Here is a 21,803-nt window from a genome sequence, read left to right on the forward strand (position 1 = left end):
TCTTCAATTCCTTTGAAAAATAAGACATTATAATATCATTTTTGACGAAAAAAAAAAATTAAATTCCACAATATTATGGTCATCCTAAACTCAAAAAAATATTTAAACTCAAAATTTACGACTTTTTTTATTTTTATCTGCAATTTTAAAAAAAAACTTTGCATAAATTTCGTTTGAAATATTTTAGCAAAGCCAATATTTTACCCTCAAAAGCCTCAGAAAATGAAAATTGGATAGTACCGGAATTGTTGTGGCATATTAAGTACCAACCCCAACCACCAACCTTTTCATTAACTTGTAAAAATATAAGAAGAACTTTTACTCTAAATTTTCCAGTTTTTTTTTTTTTTTGTAGGTAGTCGGTTTCGTTTGGTTCACTTCGGTAAGGTTTTGTTTTCGATTTCTTTTCTCTTACAGTAGAGGGAGGGATGAAAAAAAAAATTTCAAAACTTGTTAACAGCGTGGGCAGGGGCACCCTAGTCCGACACGCCGTCAAGATTTTCCTGCCAAAAAATAATAGTTTTTTGTCCAAACTTCTAAAACCCGAACAGCACACCTTCCCCTCTTCCCTGTCTAAAAGTGAAAGAAAAAATTATTGGCGTAAAAGAAAAAGTTTTCCAGTTTGTGCAAGAGTTCTTCTTTCACAATGTAGTATAGTAGGTTTGTGTGTTCTACACTTTCTCTTCCTTTGCTATATGTATGTATGTGTAATGTAAGTCCTTAGGAAATAATAGAAACTCATCAAATCGGTGGTATACTTACTTGCTTTTGGACTGGTCGAGATTCCATGGAACTCCAAACTATATTTTACGTGTGTATTTCCAAAGTTTGACCAGTATTTGGCAATGCAGAGCTCTAGTATATTGTTCGCCTATAGTTAAAAAGAGAGTAAAAGAGAGAGAGAGAGAAAGAGACACAAAACAAGCAGGATTTAGAATGGGTTTTTCTGGTGAGAAAATCTTTACGTAAAAGGATGTTCATAGTTATGAATGCGGGAATGGACTTTGCCAATTCTATAAATTTTCCAGCAATTAGGGCGAAATGCAACCCATATCAACCCAAAGCTTACCAACATTCACAACACATACACATAAAAATACGTATAGTATATATTAAGAGTTCTTACCTGAACTTTAAATGGCCAACTTGTCTCGTTCTCGGTGGTGACGTTGAGGATTTTCATAGTTTCTAGCTTTCGGCATGAGGATACTGGTAGCAACTGCATAGTATGGACAAAGAATTTTCCAACTTCTTTGTCACGATTTGTATCGGTCGAGCGCATTTTTAAAACTGCAATTAAAACGTTTTGCAATGTAGTTTTGGTTTTCGAGTAAAATGCGGTTATGGTTGGATTAACTGAATGCGAAGAGAAACGGCAAGAGAAACTTACCAGCCCAGGTGGCATTGTTAGGAACTAAGATGAAATCACGTTGAATGGTGTTGGGTTGGAATTCTATGGCAGCTGGAGGATTGAATACACGCGATTGTTCAGTATTAATGACATGAGGCTGAACAACTGTAACTGGGATTTCGAATAATGCTCCTTTTTCTACGTCATTACTGTCATATGCCTTGATGCTGAAATATTTAAACAAAGTTTTAAAAAAAACATACATATTTATATTTATTTATTTTATCGAGAGGAGGAATATAATTGAGTTTGAGTAAAAATATAACAAATTGTTATGAAAGTTTTGAAATGGGTTGCGTCCCATATCGTGTAACACATCGTGAAAGTGTCGTAATTTTTTTTATAAATATACTCGTTAGGGTGGGTCAAAAAAAATCGAAATCATATAATAAAACGGCAAACACTTATTTTGTGGTACAAAATACGCGGCCCACAAAAACCGAAGGGGCATAAATTATATACCGAACGATAGGAAATTTTATCTAGATGTGCAGAATGTATACTTTTTTTATTTTTTTTTTTACCGAAATAGATAAAAATAATAAATTAAAATTGAGAAAAAAAAAACAAAAACAAATGTGCTGAACCACGCCCTCTCCCTTCTGTAAGTGGAAACTTCTAAAAGCAAAGACGAGAACCTTCGAAGACATTCTCGAATTTCGAATAAAATTAAGTGTTGCATATTCTTAGTAGTAAATAAAGTGATTTATATAGTGTGCTTATTTGAGCATAAATAAAAGTTACAATTGGCACTCGAATTTTGAGTGCGGGGTCGGCTAGTTCGTTTTTAAACGGTTAAAGCAATCAATTTGATGCAAAGGAATTTTTTGTAGAACGTTTAAGCCTTTACAAGAATACATCTTGTTAATTTGAAAATAATGAAGTTTCAGTGAATTGGAAAATCTTTAAAAGTAAAAATTGTTTTTATAATTTTTTTTTTAACTTTGACCTCGAATATCTTTAGAATGGTTAGATTAAAATGAAATGAAAAAAGTTATTAAGACCTTTTTTGTGGAGCAATCGGTTTCCAACAAGAATATGTCATGCGCGTTTGATTATTATAATTTTTCAATTTGTTACAAAATTAAGAACAAAAAACGAACTTTTAAAGATTTTCTCGATTTTTGGACCTCAAATATCTACTAAACGGTTAGATAATTGAAAAAAGTGTATAAGGCCTTTTTTAGAGAGCGTTCAATTTTCTACAAGAATATGTAAAAAAAATTTGCTAAAAAGTCAATTAATAAAAAAATGATTTTTTTTTCGTAGAAGCTTGATGTAAAAATGGAAAATTGCGAAGCGGAGGACCTTCCCATTAATATAGAGAGCTCATATTTGGTGTGTATATTCTAGTACAAAATCGAAGAAACGAATTTCGATTTTTTTGACCCACCCTAATACTCGTAGGGGAAGGTGGCCTAAAATGGCCCTCCTAAGGAAAATGTCCTATATCTCGAAAAACAGTAGCATTCAAACTTAAATGCTATATACTTTTCAAAGTTTAATATATTACTCTCACATTTTTTTCATTTGCGAGTTGAAAAAGTTCCAAAAAGTATTTAATTTTTTTAATTTTCAAGACGTCTACAAATTTCACTGATCAAATTTACCCGGGTAAAATGGCACACTGTCCAAACATACGTGATTTTAAATGCAAAATTGAGTCAAAGGGCTTCTTTTCCATTTTCTTGGAACAAGTGGTGCTTAATCCCCCCAGATCTTTCATCGAGTCATTCAAAACCCAGTTCATGTTGGTTGCTCGTCTCGTTTTTGTAGTTTTTGCAACTTTTAGTGTTTTGGATGCTTTTTTCCAGGTTTTTGACGGAATCAAGGGCTTTCCTCAGTCCAGGACTTCCTCTCTGTACCTACATCGTTCATAAATAGCAACTATTTTTACTTTAAAAAAATGAAAATATGAAAAAAAAATTTAAAATGACATGTGAAATAGGTATGCCATTTTACCCGAGAACTAAGTAGGCCATTTTGCCCATTTTGAGTTTTTTCAATTTAATTTTTACACCAAAAAATTTAAAATCGTTTTAAACCAACTTATTTCAGTAAATTAATAAGAAATACTTCATGCGTACACACATTAACTTCTTTTTCCAAAATACAATGTTTTTATACTTTTTTTTGCAAAAAAAATTTCACAAAATTTTAACGAGTGTACTTTTTGATGTGGATAGAGACAGTTTGACCTGTCAAATTTCAAAAAATGGCTTGAAGTTCCTGAAATTTCGTATACATATGTTGGTTTTGCCAGATAAACTAAAGAATCGCGTTCATTAAACTTTCTAATTATTTTCGATTCTACGATTTCTAGCAAGAGGCCATTTTACCTTGGGGTGCCATTTTAGGCCACTTTCCCCTACTATGCAAATCTGTATCTAGTGCAGAGAAAGTTCCATGGTGATTTAAATTAAAATGACATATCGTGGAATAATTTGATAGCAATGATTTTTCTAAGAAAAATCACGCATAACTTGTAGAAAACACTTCATGTATGAAATTGTTTCCTGAGTGTTTAGGGAACCCAACCTAGGGAATAAGAAATTCTTCCTTGAAGATCGTTAAATATTTTATTTTGTTATTTATTTAATATGGACTCAAATAAAATACTAGATTTGTTTCTTTTATAAGGTTTTAACTTGGTTGCGACGGAAATCCAGGAAACCCTGGGTTCTCAAGATTTTAACTCCCTTTTTGAGTCCTCTCTAATGCACGTATGTTCCTCTTAGGGTATGTTAGTTAAGCTGTCAGAAAAGCGCCTCATTTCTAAATTCATCATTGTTACAATAAAAAAACAAGCTAAATTGCCTTCATTTTCATAGAAGTATATATTGTATATTGGTCTTGAGCTCAAATAGTTCCATCAAAAATTAAAAAAAAAAAAGTAAGTATACACCCAGGTGAACCTATTATAATATCTAGCTTAAAAGTTTTTAATGTTTTATGTAATAATTCTGTGGCAACAAGGAAAAACAACATAAGTCAGTTTTTAAAACTTTTCAGGAGAGCGTTTTGAAAGTTTGGCTTTTACTTGTACAGTATCTTGCCATATTATTAGGCCCAAGCAAAAAAAATACAATTTTTTGGTTCAGTTTTTAAAGTTTTTGTCGAAATATCTTGATTTTTTTTTGTCCCATTTACATAAAGTTAAGAATGTCACGTTATTCCTTGGTACAAGAAACTAAGTATTGGACCGGTCTGGTAATTATCCGGGCGTGAATTCCATAGGGAACGGTTTTTGGAGCTTATTCCCTTTTGTACGTTATTTTTTATCAAAATATATGAATTCTTTAACTTTTTTCAAGTCAATCCGTATCTACATGATAAGTGCAAGTAAATGGGAAAAAAAATAAAGATATTTCAACAAAAACTTTAAAAACTGAACAAAAACTGAACCAAAAAATTGTATTTTTTTCACTTGGGCCTAATAACACTGGTCAACAAAATTAAACTTTTTTTTTGTTACAGAAACAAAGGTATACTTTTCTATAGGATTTTGGTGTGCTGATCTCGAATCCGAAGTCAAAAAAATTCTATCACATCAGGTTTTTGAGATAATCCCGTTAGAAAATCGAAAATACCGCTTTTTACCAGTTTTCGAGATTATTTCATAGCTTTTGGTTATTTGTTTTAAATAAATTTGTAACGGTTTCTAATAGAACTAAATCTTGTCTTTCTAAATCCGTTTAAATCTTTAAAATATCTCTTTTCTTCTTTGAGAAATCTGAAATTGAAATCAACGTGTTTGGTATATCTAATGTTTATTTGCTTTTAATAGCAAATCTCAAAATGTTCTTTGCCAATCGCTTTCAAATTTTGACACAACGTTCCATTTAGAATCTCGCAAGTTTTTATATTTGCGAAGGTGGTGAATCGCGGTGAGATACATCAAAGCGTGACCGTGTCAGATAGTTATACTAAATAATTACTAGTGAGAAAAATATAATGTTTTTCTTGTTAAAAACAAAATAAGAACTTACTGGAATGTAAATTCAACGTTGTGTCATAATTTGAAAGCGATTGGCAAAGAACATTTCGAGATTTGCTATTAAAAGCAAATAAACATGAGATATACCAAACACGTTGATTTCAATTTCAGATTTCTCAAAGAAGAAAAGAGATATTTTAAAGATTTAAACGGATTTAGAAAGACAAGATTTAGTTCTATTAGAAACCGTTACAAATTTATTTAAAACAAATAACCAAAAGCTATGAAATAATCTCGAAAACTGGTAAAAAGCGGTATTTTCGATTTTCTAACGGGATTATCTCAAAAACCTGATGTGATAGAATTGTTCTGACTTCGGATTCGAGCTCAGCACCCAAAAAACCTATAGAAAAGTATATCTTGGCGTCTGTAACAAAAACCTTGTTGACCAGTGTAATATGGCAAGGTACTGTAATTCATAAACCGCTTAAGATAAAAATACGAAAAAAATATGGTAGATAGAATCGCTTATTGTGCATCAGATTTTGTGAAAATTTCAATTTCGACATAAAATGACTTATGTATATTGTAGGGTTTCCAGAACATCTCTTTTAAAGAGAACATGTTCTCTTTTTCAACTCTGATCTTTTTTACACTCTCTTTTTTCATAGTATTCTTTTTTTGTTCTCTTTTTTTCAAATGTCCTCTTTTTAGTATCTTTTTTTATTTTCGTCCATAGTTTTTCAAGATTGTTACGATTATCTGTCTCGTTGTTTCAACTCTCAAACTCTGCCCACTCACAGTTAAGGTAAAGTGTTCATCGCATTTAAATTCAAAAGAGATGTTCTGTTTTTCGTTTTCGATCTACATACATATTTTATAATTTCTTTTTCTACACGGATCTCAGTTTAATTGCCTTTCAGCTCGATCTTTTTATCTAAGTACTTTTTAACAATTTAAATGAATTGTGGCTCGTTAAAAAGCTGACTTGTGCAGTTATTCCAAAGTTTACTTCTCTAGAGAAGTTAAACTTCCATTCAAAAGATTTACAATATATGGAATATGGACACGTTCTTCTTTGCAAAGATTTGATCATTTTTAACGTAATTCCTGTGTCCCAGATCCACTTCTTTTAAGTAACTCTTTAGGAAAAATAAATTTTCTCTGCTTATGTGACGTTAGCTTTTGCTTTTTCTTATCAATTACTCTCTTTTTTGTTCTTTGTTTTTTTTTTTTTCTTTTAAGTCCTCTTTTTTTTAAAGGTTCTAGAGTAAAATGTTCTCTTTTTATTAAGGTCCCAAATGGACACCCTAGTATATTGTAACAAAATTGTAATTTTCAAAATCATTTTTTTTTTTTTCAGTCGCAATCTTGTTAACTGTCCAAAATAAATAAGTAAATAAGTAAGTCTTACTTGTGCCAGAATTTTTATTTTTCTTTCTTTTTTTTAATTTTTATTCCATTTTTTTTTTTCTTATTTAGTTCAATTTAAAGTACTATTTCAATTCAATATTTTGTTTTTAATCAACGTTTTAATTTTAAGTTTAGCTTGTAATAAGCTAACTAAGTTTTTTATTTTATTTCCAAAGTAAAAAAAAAAAAAAAAAACAAATACTTGGGCAGCCATTAACATTGAAATAAGCAGACAATATTTTGAGAAGTAGAATATTTAAGTGACACTTGATTTTTGTTTTCAGATTATTGGGACAGGTTCTGAATTTCATCTTTTTTTTTTCAATTAACATAGGCCCTTAAGATCCTTGGTTCTTCTTCTTATAAGAAACCAAACATTTTCACCAAATTTAAACAATAAACACATACTCAACCCTTTAAAAATAAAATGCACGACTGGGGTCGCACGTACTTGCTCTTGCAGTTTAAAACACTTTTATGCTTGTTTACTTGTAGATTTTAAGTGCCGCCTCTATATAAATCTAAAGAAATTTTGTTGATGTTGGGGAAGAGCCGACTTTTAGGGCAAAATTTTAATAAATGAAAAAAAATATTTTTTTTATTTGACTTTTTTGCAAAAAAATGAAAATGCAGTTTTATTGCAATTACTTTGAATATTACGTTTGCAAAGTTTAATCAAAATCGTTAGAGCCGTTCTCCAGTTATTTGGTACAAATTGAAAAATTTTATGGGAGGTACATTTTTTTGACTTTTTTAGATAAACTAAAACTGCAGTTTTATTGCAATTGTTTTTAATATTACGTCTGCAAAGTTTAATCAGTTTTCGAATTATTTGGTATAATTTGAAAAATTTGTATGGGAGGTACACTTTTTTTTGACTTTTTTGAGTAAAAATAAAAATGCAGTTTTATTGCAATTGCTTCAAATATTCGGTCTGCAAAGTTTAATCAAAATCGTTAGAGCCGTTTTCGAGTTATTTGGTTTGAATTGAAAAATTTGTATGGGAGGTACACTTTCTAAGCGAGATTTAAAAAAAAAAAAACAAAAAAAAAACCAACTTTTAGAATTCCATAAAAATCATCTGTACCAAATTTGAAGAAAATCCGTCCACCCGTTTAGGCTGTGGAAATGTGTACAGATGGACGCACAACCGCACAGACGGACGGACGGAAATGCGAGACCCACATTTTTGGATTTCTCCATCATCGTAATGTTGTTTTTGATTTTTTTTTTCGACACGAAACCAATACCTATAGAGCAAGTAAAAATAAATAAAATAATACCCTTCCATTCAAATTAGTTTTATAGACTCATTTGATACTTCATTTTTATCCAAAAGGAAACTTTTTGAGGGTAACAATTTTTTATGATATAGATTTTTTTTACTATTTTTCATGTACCTAATTACTATAGTTTATATTCAAATTCAAAATTTTGACAAAAAAAATAAATTGTTTGCTTAAAAAAAACGTCAATTTTGTACTTTTAACGTCAATTGATTTTGAGCACAGTTTTTAATTTCATTTTTTTTTTCTAAGTATCAAAAGTTTTTGATAAAATGACTGGATTCACTACGTTTAATTTTGTCCATTAAAAACACTAAACCCAACATTGGAGGAAAAAATCCTTATTACACTGGTCTGCAAAATTTAACTTTTTTTTTCTCCTTCAAATAATTTTTTGATATTATAAAAGATTAGACTTTCCTGAATCTAAATCTGGTTTCAGAAAAATTCTATCAGGTACCATTTTTGTAAAAATGATTTTTGAAAAATGTGAGTAGTTTCTAAAAAATCACCCTTTTAGATTTATTTGAACTTGTCTATTTGTCGAATTGAGCTCAAATTTGGAGGACTTATTCTTTATAATATGACCTATCGATTGACAGCAAATATGTTCTTTTACATTCATGTTTACTCATTTTTGAAAATACTAATTGACAAAAAAAGCAGACATTTCGAAATCCTTCACTTTTTAGTAAATCCTACATGAACAAAAGCACCTTAATTAAGGAAAATGTAAAATATCAATGCCCATTATATGTATTTAAAAAGTCAAATATGTTAAGAAAACCAAAATAAAATACATTAAACAAAATTTTTACGTGGTTTGTAATTTTATATACTATTTTTCTATTTAGAAATATCTTATTTATAATAAACCATTCGATAAACTACCTTGTAAAGCTTCAGATTTGTTTCTCCTAGAATACTATACTTTTCTTATAGTTTTTGATGTGCTGAGTTAAAATCCGAAGTCAAAAAAATTCTATCACGTCAGGACTTTAAGATATTCGCATTAAAGTATCACAAAATCAAGTTTTTTTTAGTAAATCTAAAAAAAAAACTACTATATATCTGAAAAACCAGAGCTGACCGAAATTTTTTGAGTTCAGATTCAAAATCATCACACTAAAATCTATTAGAAAAGTATACTTTTGTTCTAGGGAGAAAGATACATATATTAATTTTTAGAAATCAGTTTCTTTATGGTAAGATATGCCAAACCTACAAAACTTATTTAAATTAAGATATCTTGGAGAAGAAAAGAGATATTGAGAAGATTGAAATTTGAAAGAAAAAAATAAGTTCTTTCATAAACCGTATCAATTTTAATTGAAAAAGATTACATTGTGCCAAAATATTTCTTCGAAAACAGCAACAAAATGGATTTTTGAGATTTTCTAAAGGGAATATCTAAAAACGTGACGTGCTAGGTCAATTCTGACTTCAGATTCGGAATCAGCATACAAAAATCCTTTAGAAAAGTATAGTTTTATTTGAAGGAGGATTTCCTTGCAGACCAGTGTTATTAAACAAAGTTGTATTATTTGTTATAATTCGAACCTTGAAATTTCCAACCTCTATGATCATTTTGAACTATTGGGTCAATAGCTCAATGTTTGCACTCAAATAACCTTCAAAACTTACTAACTTATTCTGAATAGCCAACACTAGAAAAAAACAATTCCTACAATTCAAAATTCAAACAACTTGCAAAAAAAAAACAGTATTTTATTTTATTTTTTCCAAATGAATAAATCCATAAACCATAAGTGTCAATGAGTTTGATTTTAAAATAAAAAAAAAATCTTTTTTTGAATGAATGTAATCAAGTATATAAATGAAAAACCAATTCACTGATAAATACTTTCTATTAATTGAATTACTCTTTCGAATGAGCTATAGTTGTTGCAGGTGATGCTGAATACCAATGTATCAGTTATGTTGGTTCGTACATTTTTTTTTTTATATCCAAACATTCTGACCCACTCTGTAAGGTATGGTACTTCAATTTGTAAAGCTAATTCAATTAATACCTTTAAATGGGTCTACTGACTATACCTACCCAAAGGCATGATTCAAATTGATTTTTTTTTATAGATACTCATTCTCATAGTTATTTGAAGTACTCATCCATATCATGTTCAAAAAAAAAAATTTAAGGCTCTCGAATTTTTTTGTAGTACCCTTTTTGTTTTTTGTTAAAAAAAATTTCATTAAAATAAGTTGAAAATTTTTACTTACACAGCCGAATGAACACCTGCTGGAAGCCCAGTTGGATCCACCTTAACACTGATGGGACGTGTCCCATAGCACAGATCCAAATAATTTCCACATTGCACAAACGGATGTGATGAAACTAAATTCAGTCGAACATTAAAGTTTATTTTGTTCTCAGGATCTGTAAAAATAAACAAAATAACAAATTTAAAAAAAAAATTTATATAAAAAAACAAAAATTAAACAAATTAAAAAGAAAACTACGTACGTAACTACACTGCTGATGCATATATTTATGTCGTTCAACATGTTTTCTAAATGTTGCACTCTTCTCATGTTTTGAAGTTTATTTTTTTTTTTTTTTTTTTGAAAAATTTGTTTTTGTGTCAGCATCAGCACACTACCCACAGTGCCACAGTGTTGTGTCATTGATGGTATGTATCATGTTTGTTCGTTTTTGTTGAACAACCCCAGCCAGACCAATTAAAATGAAATTTGTTCAAAGTGGGTTTTGAATGAGTTTGGATGTTTTTTTGGAAAAAGGGATTAGGCAATTGTACATACGAGTATGTGGAGGGGGGACGGAGGAGAGGTCTTCTGTCGGCTTTTAGGTTATGTGTTCTGATGTTGAGGTTTTGCATGTGTGATGTTTATATAGATGCGACGAGACTATACAACATATTCATGCAGACATAATGAAACATTATACCCGGGCGGCGCTTTTATCAAAATCTTGTTTTTTTAGAATTTACCATAACACAGAGTAATAGGTATACATATTACATTGTAAATTGGGTATCGGGAATTGAAATAAGGAAAAAAAATTTAGATAATCTAATTTTCTGCTGAATTCAAAAATAATCGAGCAACTTATTTCCAGGAAGTATACAAAAGCTCATAATTTGACGATAACTCTACTCTCTTGTATTTTATGATGGGGGATCTAAACAGAAGCAGATAAACCTCTTTCAAATATTAAACAAAATACATACAATTAAAATGTATCAGATATCACGTTCAATAAAAAAAAATCATTTAAAAATTTAATTTCAAGAACAATTGCTGATTTTACAAAAAAAAAAAAAATATGATGAGGTCAAAAAACCAACAATTACGAATTTCATTTTAACTTACCCTAATCTACGTATTTGAATTTTAAAAATAAAAATTAATTTAAACATACCAGCCTCCTTGTCATTCATGTAAATTGGTTCCACGTTGACATTAAATTCGTATGGTTTCTTGAGAAAACCATCTCGAATGTAGATACCTTTTGCATTTTGGGTTCCAACGCGAATTGAGAATCTAGAAGAAAAAGAAAAAATGATTCACTTATTAAAAATTTGTTAGAAATGAAAATTGTAGTAGCTAATAATATGTAGGTGCAGGGAACTAAGTCCACGGGAACTAAGTTCACTGAGGGACTTCGTTCTCATTCGTTGGGAACGAAATCCACTTTAGTAAAGTAATTTTCTTTCCCATTCAAGGTGGGATTGAATTCCACTCTCTAATGGGAACCTAGTACACACTCAAAAAAATTTTAAAAAAATTTATTTTCAACAACGAATAAATAACGAAAGTAATCAAATAACCGTGATTTTTCGTAAAAGTACTTTTCAGTACAAAAAAAAAAAAACGCGCAGGGGCATAAGTCCCGATTTTTTTTTTTTTTTTTTTTTTTTGAATTTATGTCCCACTTTACTAGAATTCAATTCGGGACTTAGGTATGTCCCTCACTACTGAGACATAAGTCCCAAAAAAACAAATTCGGGACTCATTTCCCACATGTATTTTTTTTTTTTTAATTTTTGCTTATAAGTACCTAAAGAGACAAGTAATATGACCACTGCTGATGAAATAGTAGAACCGGTCTTGATTTGTTTTTTTCGGTAGTAGGTAGGTACCTAGTCCAATGCAAAGTACAATTACAAGATGTTCAAAAACAAAAAAGAAGTTTGCAAACTTAATGGTTATTCGAAATTGCATCGTGACAAAATAAGATCATGGATAAATGGAACTTACATCCACCGGGGTTAGTTCTGTGGGTGTTACACTCTTTTCAGAATTTCGAAATGAACTGCTGATTTTCAAGATTCTGTAAAAAGTCAAATTAAAAACTCGAGACTCTTTTTCTTCTTATTTAACTTCTTCTTGGTGAAATGGGAATTAAGTTAACATTCAGAGGGAACGAAAACCACACGTTTTTTTTTCCGGAATTAGATTCCCACCTAGCATGGGAACTTACTCCACTTTACTAAAGTGGGTTTCGTTCCCACTTTGTGGGACTTAGTTCCCGTGGACTTAGTTCCCCGCACCTAATATGTACGAGTACAGATAAAAAAAAATTGTTACACTCACTCGAAACTTGGCAAAAAGTTCGCTCTTGGGTGTAATTGTTCACAAAAAGCCAATGATTCATTTTTGTATTTGGTCTTGATGACAAATTGAACGTTATACTTAAGTTCTTAAGCGTTTTACGCGAATCATTGGCTTTTTGGGATCAATTACAGATTTTACTGTCTCTTCAAAAAAGAAAACCCTTGTATCCAATTTTTTTTCTAAAAACCCTCCATTCTTGCTTTCCATCCTAAATGCAACGTTTTTAATAAATTTCATTAGGGTAGCCCATCAATTTTGTTTTCACTAAAAAAAACACCCTTTTAACAAGGACATTCTTAGAGACTCCAATCTCATAACTCATAAATAACATAGTTGCTGAATCTCAAATAGGGTACCACTACTATTATTTAGTTTTTCCATTTAACCCACATTTTTTTCACCTAAAAAAAAACACCTTTTCACATAAAAATTTTTTATAAATTTAAAGACTTATTTTATTCGTAATTCTCATGGTAAAGAAAGACAACATTTTTAATAAATAACCTAAGTGTACCTTTTATACTATTGATTTTATTAGACTTATCGCGGATTTTCCTTCTTAAAACAAAAAAAAAACACCCTTTCACCAAAAATATTTTTATAGACTGCTTAAAAGCTTGGTTTAAGTTTTTGTGGTAGGTACTAATTCTGAATTTCATCATTTCTTAAAAACAAAAACAACCTTTCACTAATTTTTAACACTCTCAGATTCATAGTTATTAACAAAGTTTAAAAAATTAACAAAATTTATGTCAGCTGTTATGATAACTTTCTTATGCATAACTCAACCCATACAAAAAAAAACACCCTTTTACCAAAAATATTTTTAAGAACTTTATGAATCCTTACTTACATACTTTATCTAACCTACTTTATCTAAAACCTTCATCCTGAATTTCATCAGTGTATTATATTTTTCACATGAGTTTAAGTTATATTTACCCTGTTGAAGTCAAAAAACAAGCACCCTTGTTTTTAATCGGCATTAACTTATCTTAGAGCAATCGTACTGACTTTATTATGTCATCACATTCAGTCTAAAAAAAATACTTTAAAAACATGTGTCATACTCATATCATTATATTCTACAAACAATTTTTTTTTATAAGTTAAAAGTTGACGCTGTTACCGTATTATTTTGTTTTGTGAATAAATACATTTTTTTTTAATTTTATTTTAATTTCGTAAATTAAATAATTTCAAAAGATTCCTTAGGTTATAAAGGAATTAAGCAGTAGAAGGAATTATTTCACAAATTTACTCCAAACGTAAAAAAAAATTTTACAGAACGGCAACACCTACAATATAAGGATATACAGAAAATACTTTTTTTTTAAACTTGTATTGTTTTTTTTTTTTAATAATAATAATAGGTAATAATAATTAAATCATTTTTGACAGTTCCCCTGAGAAAAAATCTAGATGGTGGATTTTAATAGAAAACTCTGCATCGATTTTTTCAATCTTTAGATTTTATTTATTTTCTTCAAACAAGAAACAACCCTCTTCATTTTAACACATGACCATATGTCCTTGCTGCTGGCATATAATGTAAGTTACATATTTAGATACCCTTATCATCATGCTAAGTGATGAATAGTAAAATAATTCAACCACAAAGCATCCTCTTTAAAGCTACTAAAATTTGTACAAATCCTCATTTCCTTTCCTCATTTGTATCCCTTTCACTATTTTAATTCTACTATTCTTTTATTATTCTTTTTTTAATCCAATCGACTCTCTCTCTCTTTATGAAATAATAATCAACACATTATTTTTACATCATCCTCTTAACCCATTATAATCTAGTTGCATTCAATGAAACTGAAATCCGTAAAACACTTATGAAAGTGTACCGAGGAGTAATAATAATTGTTATTACCTACATCTCGCCTCGCGTTAATAAAATAAAATTTATACAAAAGGTACCTCCTTTTTGTCTGCTAATAAATTTCTGTGTAACAACAAAACCCACTATAAACTCTTACTTCACATATCGCACTCACCTTAACGTGTTTTCTGCTGCATCCTTGTGCTGCATCAAATACTCGAATGCTTTCTCCACATTCAAAAGTCCACTGCCCTGAGCAAATGGGTCGACATAATTTAATTTGGTTGCTGTAGCACATATGGCACGCTTTATACTAAACGGCGAATATGATACACCCTTTTGCTTCAAACCCGATACCAGGAGAGCTGCAAGAGAACAATACAACAAAAAAAAAAGAAACAAAAAAATATAAGAAAATTGCTTTCAAAAATCGCCCGTGTGATCGTATATGTGTGTGTGTTTGTGTGTGGTTAGTTGGAATGCCAAACACCAATCCCAATTTTTAATTAACTTTTTTTTTTGGAGAATTCCAAATTAAAAAAAATAAAGTACTTTATATATAATAGTGTACTGGAGTACGAGTATGTGAAGAGAAAAATAGGAAATTCTTGGAATTACTGTGCAAAAGGATACACATGAGCTAACCGTGTTGTAGATGATAACTATACGCACCTACTGCTCCGGCAACATGGGGAGCTGCCATACTTGTTCCGTTCATAAGTTGAGATTTGCACATTGTAAATTGCGGCACTGAGGTAATGGCTGCTCCCGGAGCGCACACTGTTACTCCTTGGCCACCATCAATGCACGGATCACGTGATGTCCAGGTGTAAACATTTCCTGGTAATTTCTCTCGCAAGGCATACTCCACTTCCATCATTTGAGGCGAAACATAAGCTCCAACTCCTATAAATACATAAAAAAACAAAATTAAAAAGCAAGAACTCATTTATGGATGAATTATATTATTAAGAGTGTTTGTTCTGTTACTCAAATCTTTGAGCTTCTTGCGTGGGACATTAAAAAAAAACTGAATTCGAACTCAACTATTTTACTCAGCTGAAAGAAAATTATAAAAGCTCAACCTTTTTACTTGGTGTTAGTAAGATTTCTTGGTTTCGATTCAAATTCAGAACCCTTTTTAAAGGAAAAACCGTCCTCAGAGCCCATTAAAAAGAGTTTCATAAACGAATTAAAATTTCCATTTTAGGGTTATCAAATCTTTTTGAATCCATTGACATTGTTGCCAAACTTTTCAAGATCTGCGAATTTCCAACATGAAAAAGGGTGCTTCTATCTTAAAAATTATAATTTAAAGAAAGAAGAATGCTCAGGAAATTCTCTAAAAAAAAAAGCTCAAGGCGAACAAGGTAGATGACAAAGAAATTCATCGAATGTGGTAAGGGATTTTTAAATTAGCATTTTCCTAGGTTATACTTTATAACAGCCAAAACCTTCTTCTTCTTTTGTATTCGGCGCTACGATAATCTCGGTGTCGAGGGGACAATAACTCTCTCACGGAGTTATATGATATTGCAAGATCTCTCATTTAAACATAGTAATACCAACCGAGTTGGTCGTGTTCTATTTTTTGAGAGATGGTATTTTTAATATATAGACTTCCTCAGATTTTCGTACTTCGAATTCGATCAAGCTTTGTAACTCCTTCTGTCATACGAAGCATCTTCATCGCAGCTATGCCTACGCGATGATTGAAATCGTCATCACAATGCGATCACCTCGCATAAGCTTGGAGACAAGAGTCATGGTCCATCTAAGCCCGATGTCTCCCATCTTTTTCCTAACTCTGTAAATAATTCGTGTGGTACAATTTTTTTTTACAAATAGGTTTTCGACTGTAACGTCGGGCAATTCGCTTGAGTTAGGTGAAGATATTGGAAAGTATAGCCTTGGAAATTGTTTGTCCTCTCCTTCTCTATATTCTGGGCATCGTGCTAATCTACTATGATATTATTTTCTTTGTACGTCTTTGCAGGATTCTGTTCTAGATTTATAGCTTCCAGTAAAACTTCTTGAACTATAGCATATTCTTATTTCAATAGCATTGGACGCTGGAGAAAATCCGAAAAAAGTCATCTTTAAGCTAGTACTGTAATGTTCAAAAAAGAAGCCCTGAGAACCAAGTGCAAACAGCAATAAAACACGAAGTTCCATTACATTCCCGACGAAACCTTCTGAAAAAAAAAGAAAAAAACAAATGCAACAGCACCAGCAATTCAAAACCGAGAGGTAAGCCTGGAGAACCCTAATTGTGCAGCCTAAAGAAACCCACATTAGCCTTCAGGATTGATGGAACAAAAAACTAGACTTTTTAAATATCTCATCTGAAAGATAGTTAGGGACAACAATCGCATAAAACTATTTTTTTAACATTAGATATTATAAATCAATACAAATACACTTGAGAAAATAACACCAAGAACGCCTTCAGACCAAAAAACCTAAAAGCAAGTATAACAAAATTATGAAAAGCAAATTACAACTAGAAAAAAAAAAGACAACTCCTTGTTTGATATTTATATGTTGGTTTGCTACTAAATACACAAAACAATTCATCACCAGATTTTGTTCTTTCAGGAGATGATGTCAACAGAAAAGTATCTTATCCCCCCAAGGAGACGAGAAGAAAGAGATTTCCTAAAACAACGATAAAGAGTTACAAGCAATTTGTCTAGAGAACTTGCTTCATCAAATGCAATACTAAAATCAATTTCACTATGAATTAAAGGAAGGTAAGCTGCTTTTGATATCGTGTTTTTGATTCAAAGGAATAAGCAAAGCAAAGATAGATCCACACAGTTAGTTACCAATTGCAACAAAATTCTATCTACTGGATGCTAAGGAAATGTGCTTCATACAACAAAAAAAACACATACACTAATCTCCAACGAGAAATACGTAAATACATTTTATAATCTCTATGGGATTACTACTGTCATTGCCAAAAAACACTTTGTAGCACAATCTCTGATGAGATAGAGAGACTATGTTTTATGAATAACTAAATAACCCTCTGAAAACATAGATACTTCTCCTCAGTAAAATAATAATAACTGTCTGTGACAAGCTTTTGAGTGAGTTTTTGTGATTTGCATCGAATTGCAATTGCAAGTAATTATTTCTTTGCAAGGGTTTGTCCCTTTTTTGGGATAAAATAACATAAATTTCAAATTTCATTTAAAAAATATGTATATCTACTGACAGAGAGGGATCATGGCTCATGGGACCATGGGGCCAGCATCGCTTTCAATACTCTTCAAACTCAAACCCACGCTAATGTAATATACGAGCTATGTTAAAAGTCAGAAACTAATAAAGGATATTTATATTTCCAATATGGCTTTTTATATGCTCCTCGCTACAACAATGATATTTTTTTTATGTTTTTTTGTTGGGCAAATTTACGTTCTTTCGATATTGAACAAAGAGTGCAGTAGCTTTTCATACAAAACTCTCACATATTTTGTATATATATTTTTTTTATATTTAATTTATTGAAAACGCGAAAAGGGAGGTCAGTAACCGCCACGTTTGGCGATAAACAAAATCTGCAGAGAAACAAAAATAAAATTACATTCATGTTTTTTTTTTTTTTTTTTGAATATACAACACAACTCACCTATACAACTTGGCTGACTAATATCTGGCGGGGTGCCAATTGTGGATAGTGCTGGACCATGGTTGCCGGCCGATGCAACCCAGACTACGCCATATTTGTTGACCACTTCGCTCATTAGTTCGCCAATGCGACTGCAATTAAAAATGATGTTGTGGTTAGTTGGAACGGTGTGTATAAATTTTGTGTTTGATGTTAGCATATTTTTTTATTTTTTTTTTTTGTTTTTTTGCTTATTTTTTTTTATCATACAATGTTTGGGGAGTTATTGCCATCACACAATATGGTAGGATACTGATATCACGCAAACAGATTCAATCAAAAACAAAAAAGAGGAAGAAATACAAAAACAAATTATGGTAAAATATACATATAAACAAGGATATTTAGGATACTGCCTATTTTTTTTTAGTTTTTGTATAATTAAATTGATTAAAAAAAAAAACTGCAAGTAGGCAATAAAGTGTTATTTAAAAAGTAATAAATATAAATAATATTAATATTTAGCGATAGGCAGTAGATATGAAATCAATCTGACAATAAAATTCATTAGTGTTGATTAATTTCAATTGTTTTTTTTTTTTTTTATTATTATATTTAATTCAAGTTTTTTTTTTGTAAACATAACGTGATTTATTGGAAATTGGAAACAAAGTTTAAAACTTATTGTGATGGTTAATTTTTAATGACAATAGTTAATTTTGTGGAAACTTCATAATATGAATAACTATTAATTGCCTATTCATAATTATGTTTGATTTATTTGTTGAATTACATTGTGGTTTATTTTATTTATTATTTACTTATATTTATTGTGTGCGTGTGTGTTTGTTAATATTGAAGTATCTTATTAAAATTAAATATATTTTAAATTTAAATACAAATATTGAAACATAGAGATAAAACTTAAAATTTAATTAGAAAAGTTAAATGTATGTTTGCAGATTGATATTAAATATTTTCATTATTAGAAGAGGTTTGTGTATTTTCATACTTGCAGGCAGCTGCTTGTGTAATCAATTTATATTGAGGAATTTGAATGAACAACAACAACTTGTGTGTGTTACCACCAAGTTAAATATTTTCATTTATAATAGTTGTCTCAGTGATTTAATTATAAAATTAATTTTACAAAAAAAAAAAAACAGACACATCCAACGCACATTGAGTAAATTAAAGCAAAGTCAGGAAAAAAGTCAACTTTTGGAATTAGTTGAAAACTTAGTTTTTTTTTTTTTAATTTTTGATCAACCAGACTTGGCTAGCATATTCAAGTAAGGACCTCATAAACCATATAAAGTGATTTTGTAACGTAAGGATCAGAAAACTCTTTAGACCAACACTTGACGAAACCTAAAGCAGATTTAACTGAAGATTTTGATATAATCCACGTAAGTAGAAACTTACGAGTGCTGAATCACTGAATCTATGTCACTGATTGTCAGAATAAAAATATTGGGGCCTGAATGACTACCTTGAGAGAAGACTTTACAATTAATGGGTCTGAAATTGTACATCTAAATAAGACTTTATATTTATATTCGATTTTATAAAATGAGGAGGAAATCCAAAAGTTTTAAATTAAACGATATATGTAACTTTGTATGAGATTTTATCAACCGCTTTGCTTAAGTCCGTAGTAATAAAATCTACTTCGTTTTAATTTTATAAATTCAATTAAATTCGTGGTCGTAAATTTGCCTATCAGAAAACCGTATTGTCTGTCTGAAAACACTGATATACAATGATAATATACAGTGTCGAAGATACCTAATAGTTTAAAAAAGTTTGGGAATACACTATAATAGCAATAACTCCTTTGAAACCTTTTTAGGGAATAGGGATGATGAACTTTGAACAGATATTAAAAAAAAATAAAAAGCACGACTGGGTTGCATGTATTTGCTCTTAAATAAAAAGTTCCTTAGAATTTAAAATGTATACAAAATTAAAAATATTTGTTAAGTTGTTCGTTCTGCCATTCAATTCCTTGTCTATTAAAGAATTTTTATATTGTTTATTTTGTTTTTGAAAATTGTTGAAACAGTCTTTTTAAAAAATAGTGTTTTATAGACTCAAATTTTCAAAAAATTTCAACAAAACCAAATGGGTATGCCTTTGAAAAGAGTAAAATAAATAAAGATAATCGAATCAATTCAGCACAATTTAGTATGCTTCGGTCTAAAAGATCTTCCTTGGACCGATTATTTCACCTTGCCACCATATGAACAACGCATCCAACTTCTGCAGATGCTAACTTTAGCACAGAGACGTGTTAATATTGATTTAATTTTTCTTCATCAGCATATTAATTTCCAAATTGACGCTCCTCATCTACTAGCTTGTATTGATATAAATTATCCGGGTGGATCTCATCTCCTATGAAGATTTGAACCTTTACATATCGACTTTCATAGAACAAACTATGGTATTAATGAACCCCTAGTAGTATGAGCAAACGTTTTAACTTAAACCATTCATCCTTAGACTTTAATTTGACGAAAATGGGTTTAAAAACATTGTTTCGAACCAGTGCTCCACAATCGTGATTGTTAATCAATGTTTTAAATAAATTATATTTTTTGTTTTATATTGTGCATGTGGGAGGTTGTGTTTTTTGTATACTAACTACTAACATGCACTTATAATGAGCCTCTGATCGTAGATAATAGCTTTTTTTAAGCTTACTACATCAAAAAATATGAAGTAAAAAAAATTATACAAATTCTATATACTACTGACTAAATCAGCCAAGTAGAAGAATAAGCATACAATTTCAAAAAAAAAAAAAGTGGTTGAAACTTCGAAACCCAGAAACTTAAAACATATTTGAGTTATTGTAAGGATTACATCGCAGGGAATCTAATTGGTAAGATGTAGGCTTTTGGTGAATTTAATGATGCAATGCTGTAAGTCGTTTCTTAAAATATTCTAATTTTTTTAAGAAATTTTGTTTGTTTTCCTAGCATTTCAGAAAATAGTTTTTACATAAAAACGTGAATTAAAAAAAATTACATGCATACATATTAAGACCAGTCAAATTAAATTGTTTTAGGGGGATAACTTTTTGTTTGTTGAATCTTAAACATGATAAATTACCGGAAAAATCTGTTTTCTTCTTACAAAAACAGTTTATAATAGACGTGTTTTACATTTCACGTGATCAAGATTAGATCATTGTAGTTATTTGGGTTACATCAAAAGCTGTATTTCGCTTTGTTGTTGTAACACAAACAAATAGATGATCTGATCTTGATCCGGGGAAAATAAAACACAAAAACTATAATTTAAATTAAGAAAAAACTTAAAGGACCGAAAGAATGAATCAAAGAATTATTTATTCATTTCAATGGATACATTTCTATTTAAAAAAAAAATAAAAATATTCATAGGGAAGCTGCCTGTATCTTTCACATAAAACAAGGATCATTAAAATCTGTTACCGATAAGTTAGTCAAAATGACAGGCTTACGTATTAATACAGTTTTTTTTTTTATAAAGAAAAGAAGAGTAATGAGCTTATTCTCTTATTAAATTTTGATGAGAACATTCTACGAAGTCTCTTCTTTAAATTCACATCATTATTTGTTTTATTTTAATGAAAGTAACAACAAGAAACACTTCATTTCTTCATGCTCTTAACACGTAACAGTTTTTATATATATACGATTGATTACCTCATTTGCACGTGT

The 21,803-nt window shown here is 30.1% G+C and overlaps 1 protein-coding gene across 1 annotated transcript in view; it reads right to left on the reverse strand.

Moving 5' to 3' along the window:
* Positions 1-21,803, reverse strand: part of LOC129907760 (tripeptidyl-peptidase 2) — an 80,911-nt gene that overhangs the window by 39,650 nt on the left and 19,458 nt on the right. The window contains exons 7-14 of the mRNA XM_055984112.1: positions 18,115-18,245; positions 15,147-15,380; positions 14,650-14,839; positions 11,448-11,569; positions 10,289-10,445; positions 1,391-1,578; positions 1,127-1,290; positions 763-871 (exon numbers count right to left, since the gene is read on the reverse strand). Coding sequence (XP_055840087.1) covers positions 763-871; positions 1,127-1,290; positions 1,391-1,578; positions 10,289-10,445; positions 11,448-11,569; positions 14,650-14,839; positions 15,147-15,380; positions 18,115-18,245 — 1,295 coding nt within the window. The remainder of the gene's footprint in view (positions 1-762; positions 872-1,126; positions 1,291-1,390; positions 1,579-10,288; positions 10,446-11,447; positions 11,570-14,649; positions 14,840-15,146; positions 15,381-18,114; positions 18,246-21,803) is intronic.

This window comes from Episyrphus balteatus, chromosome 1 (assembly GCF_945859705.1).
Source record: "Episyrphus balteatus chromosome 1, idEpiBalt1.1, whole genome shotgun sequence".
Classification (NCBI taxonomy): domain Eukaryota; kingdom Metazoa; phylum Arthropoda; class Insecta; order Diptera; family Syrphidae; genus Episyrphus; species Episyrphus balteatus.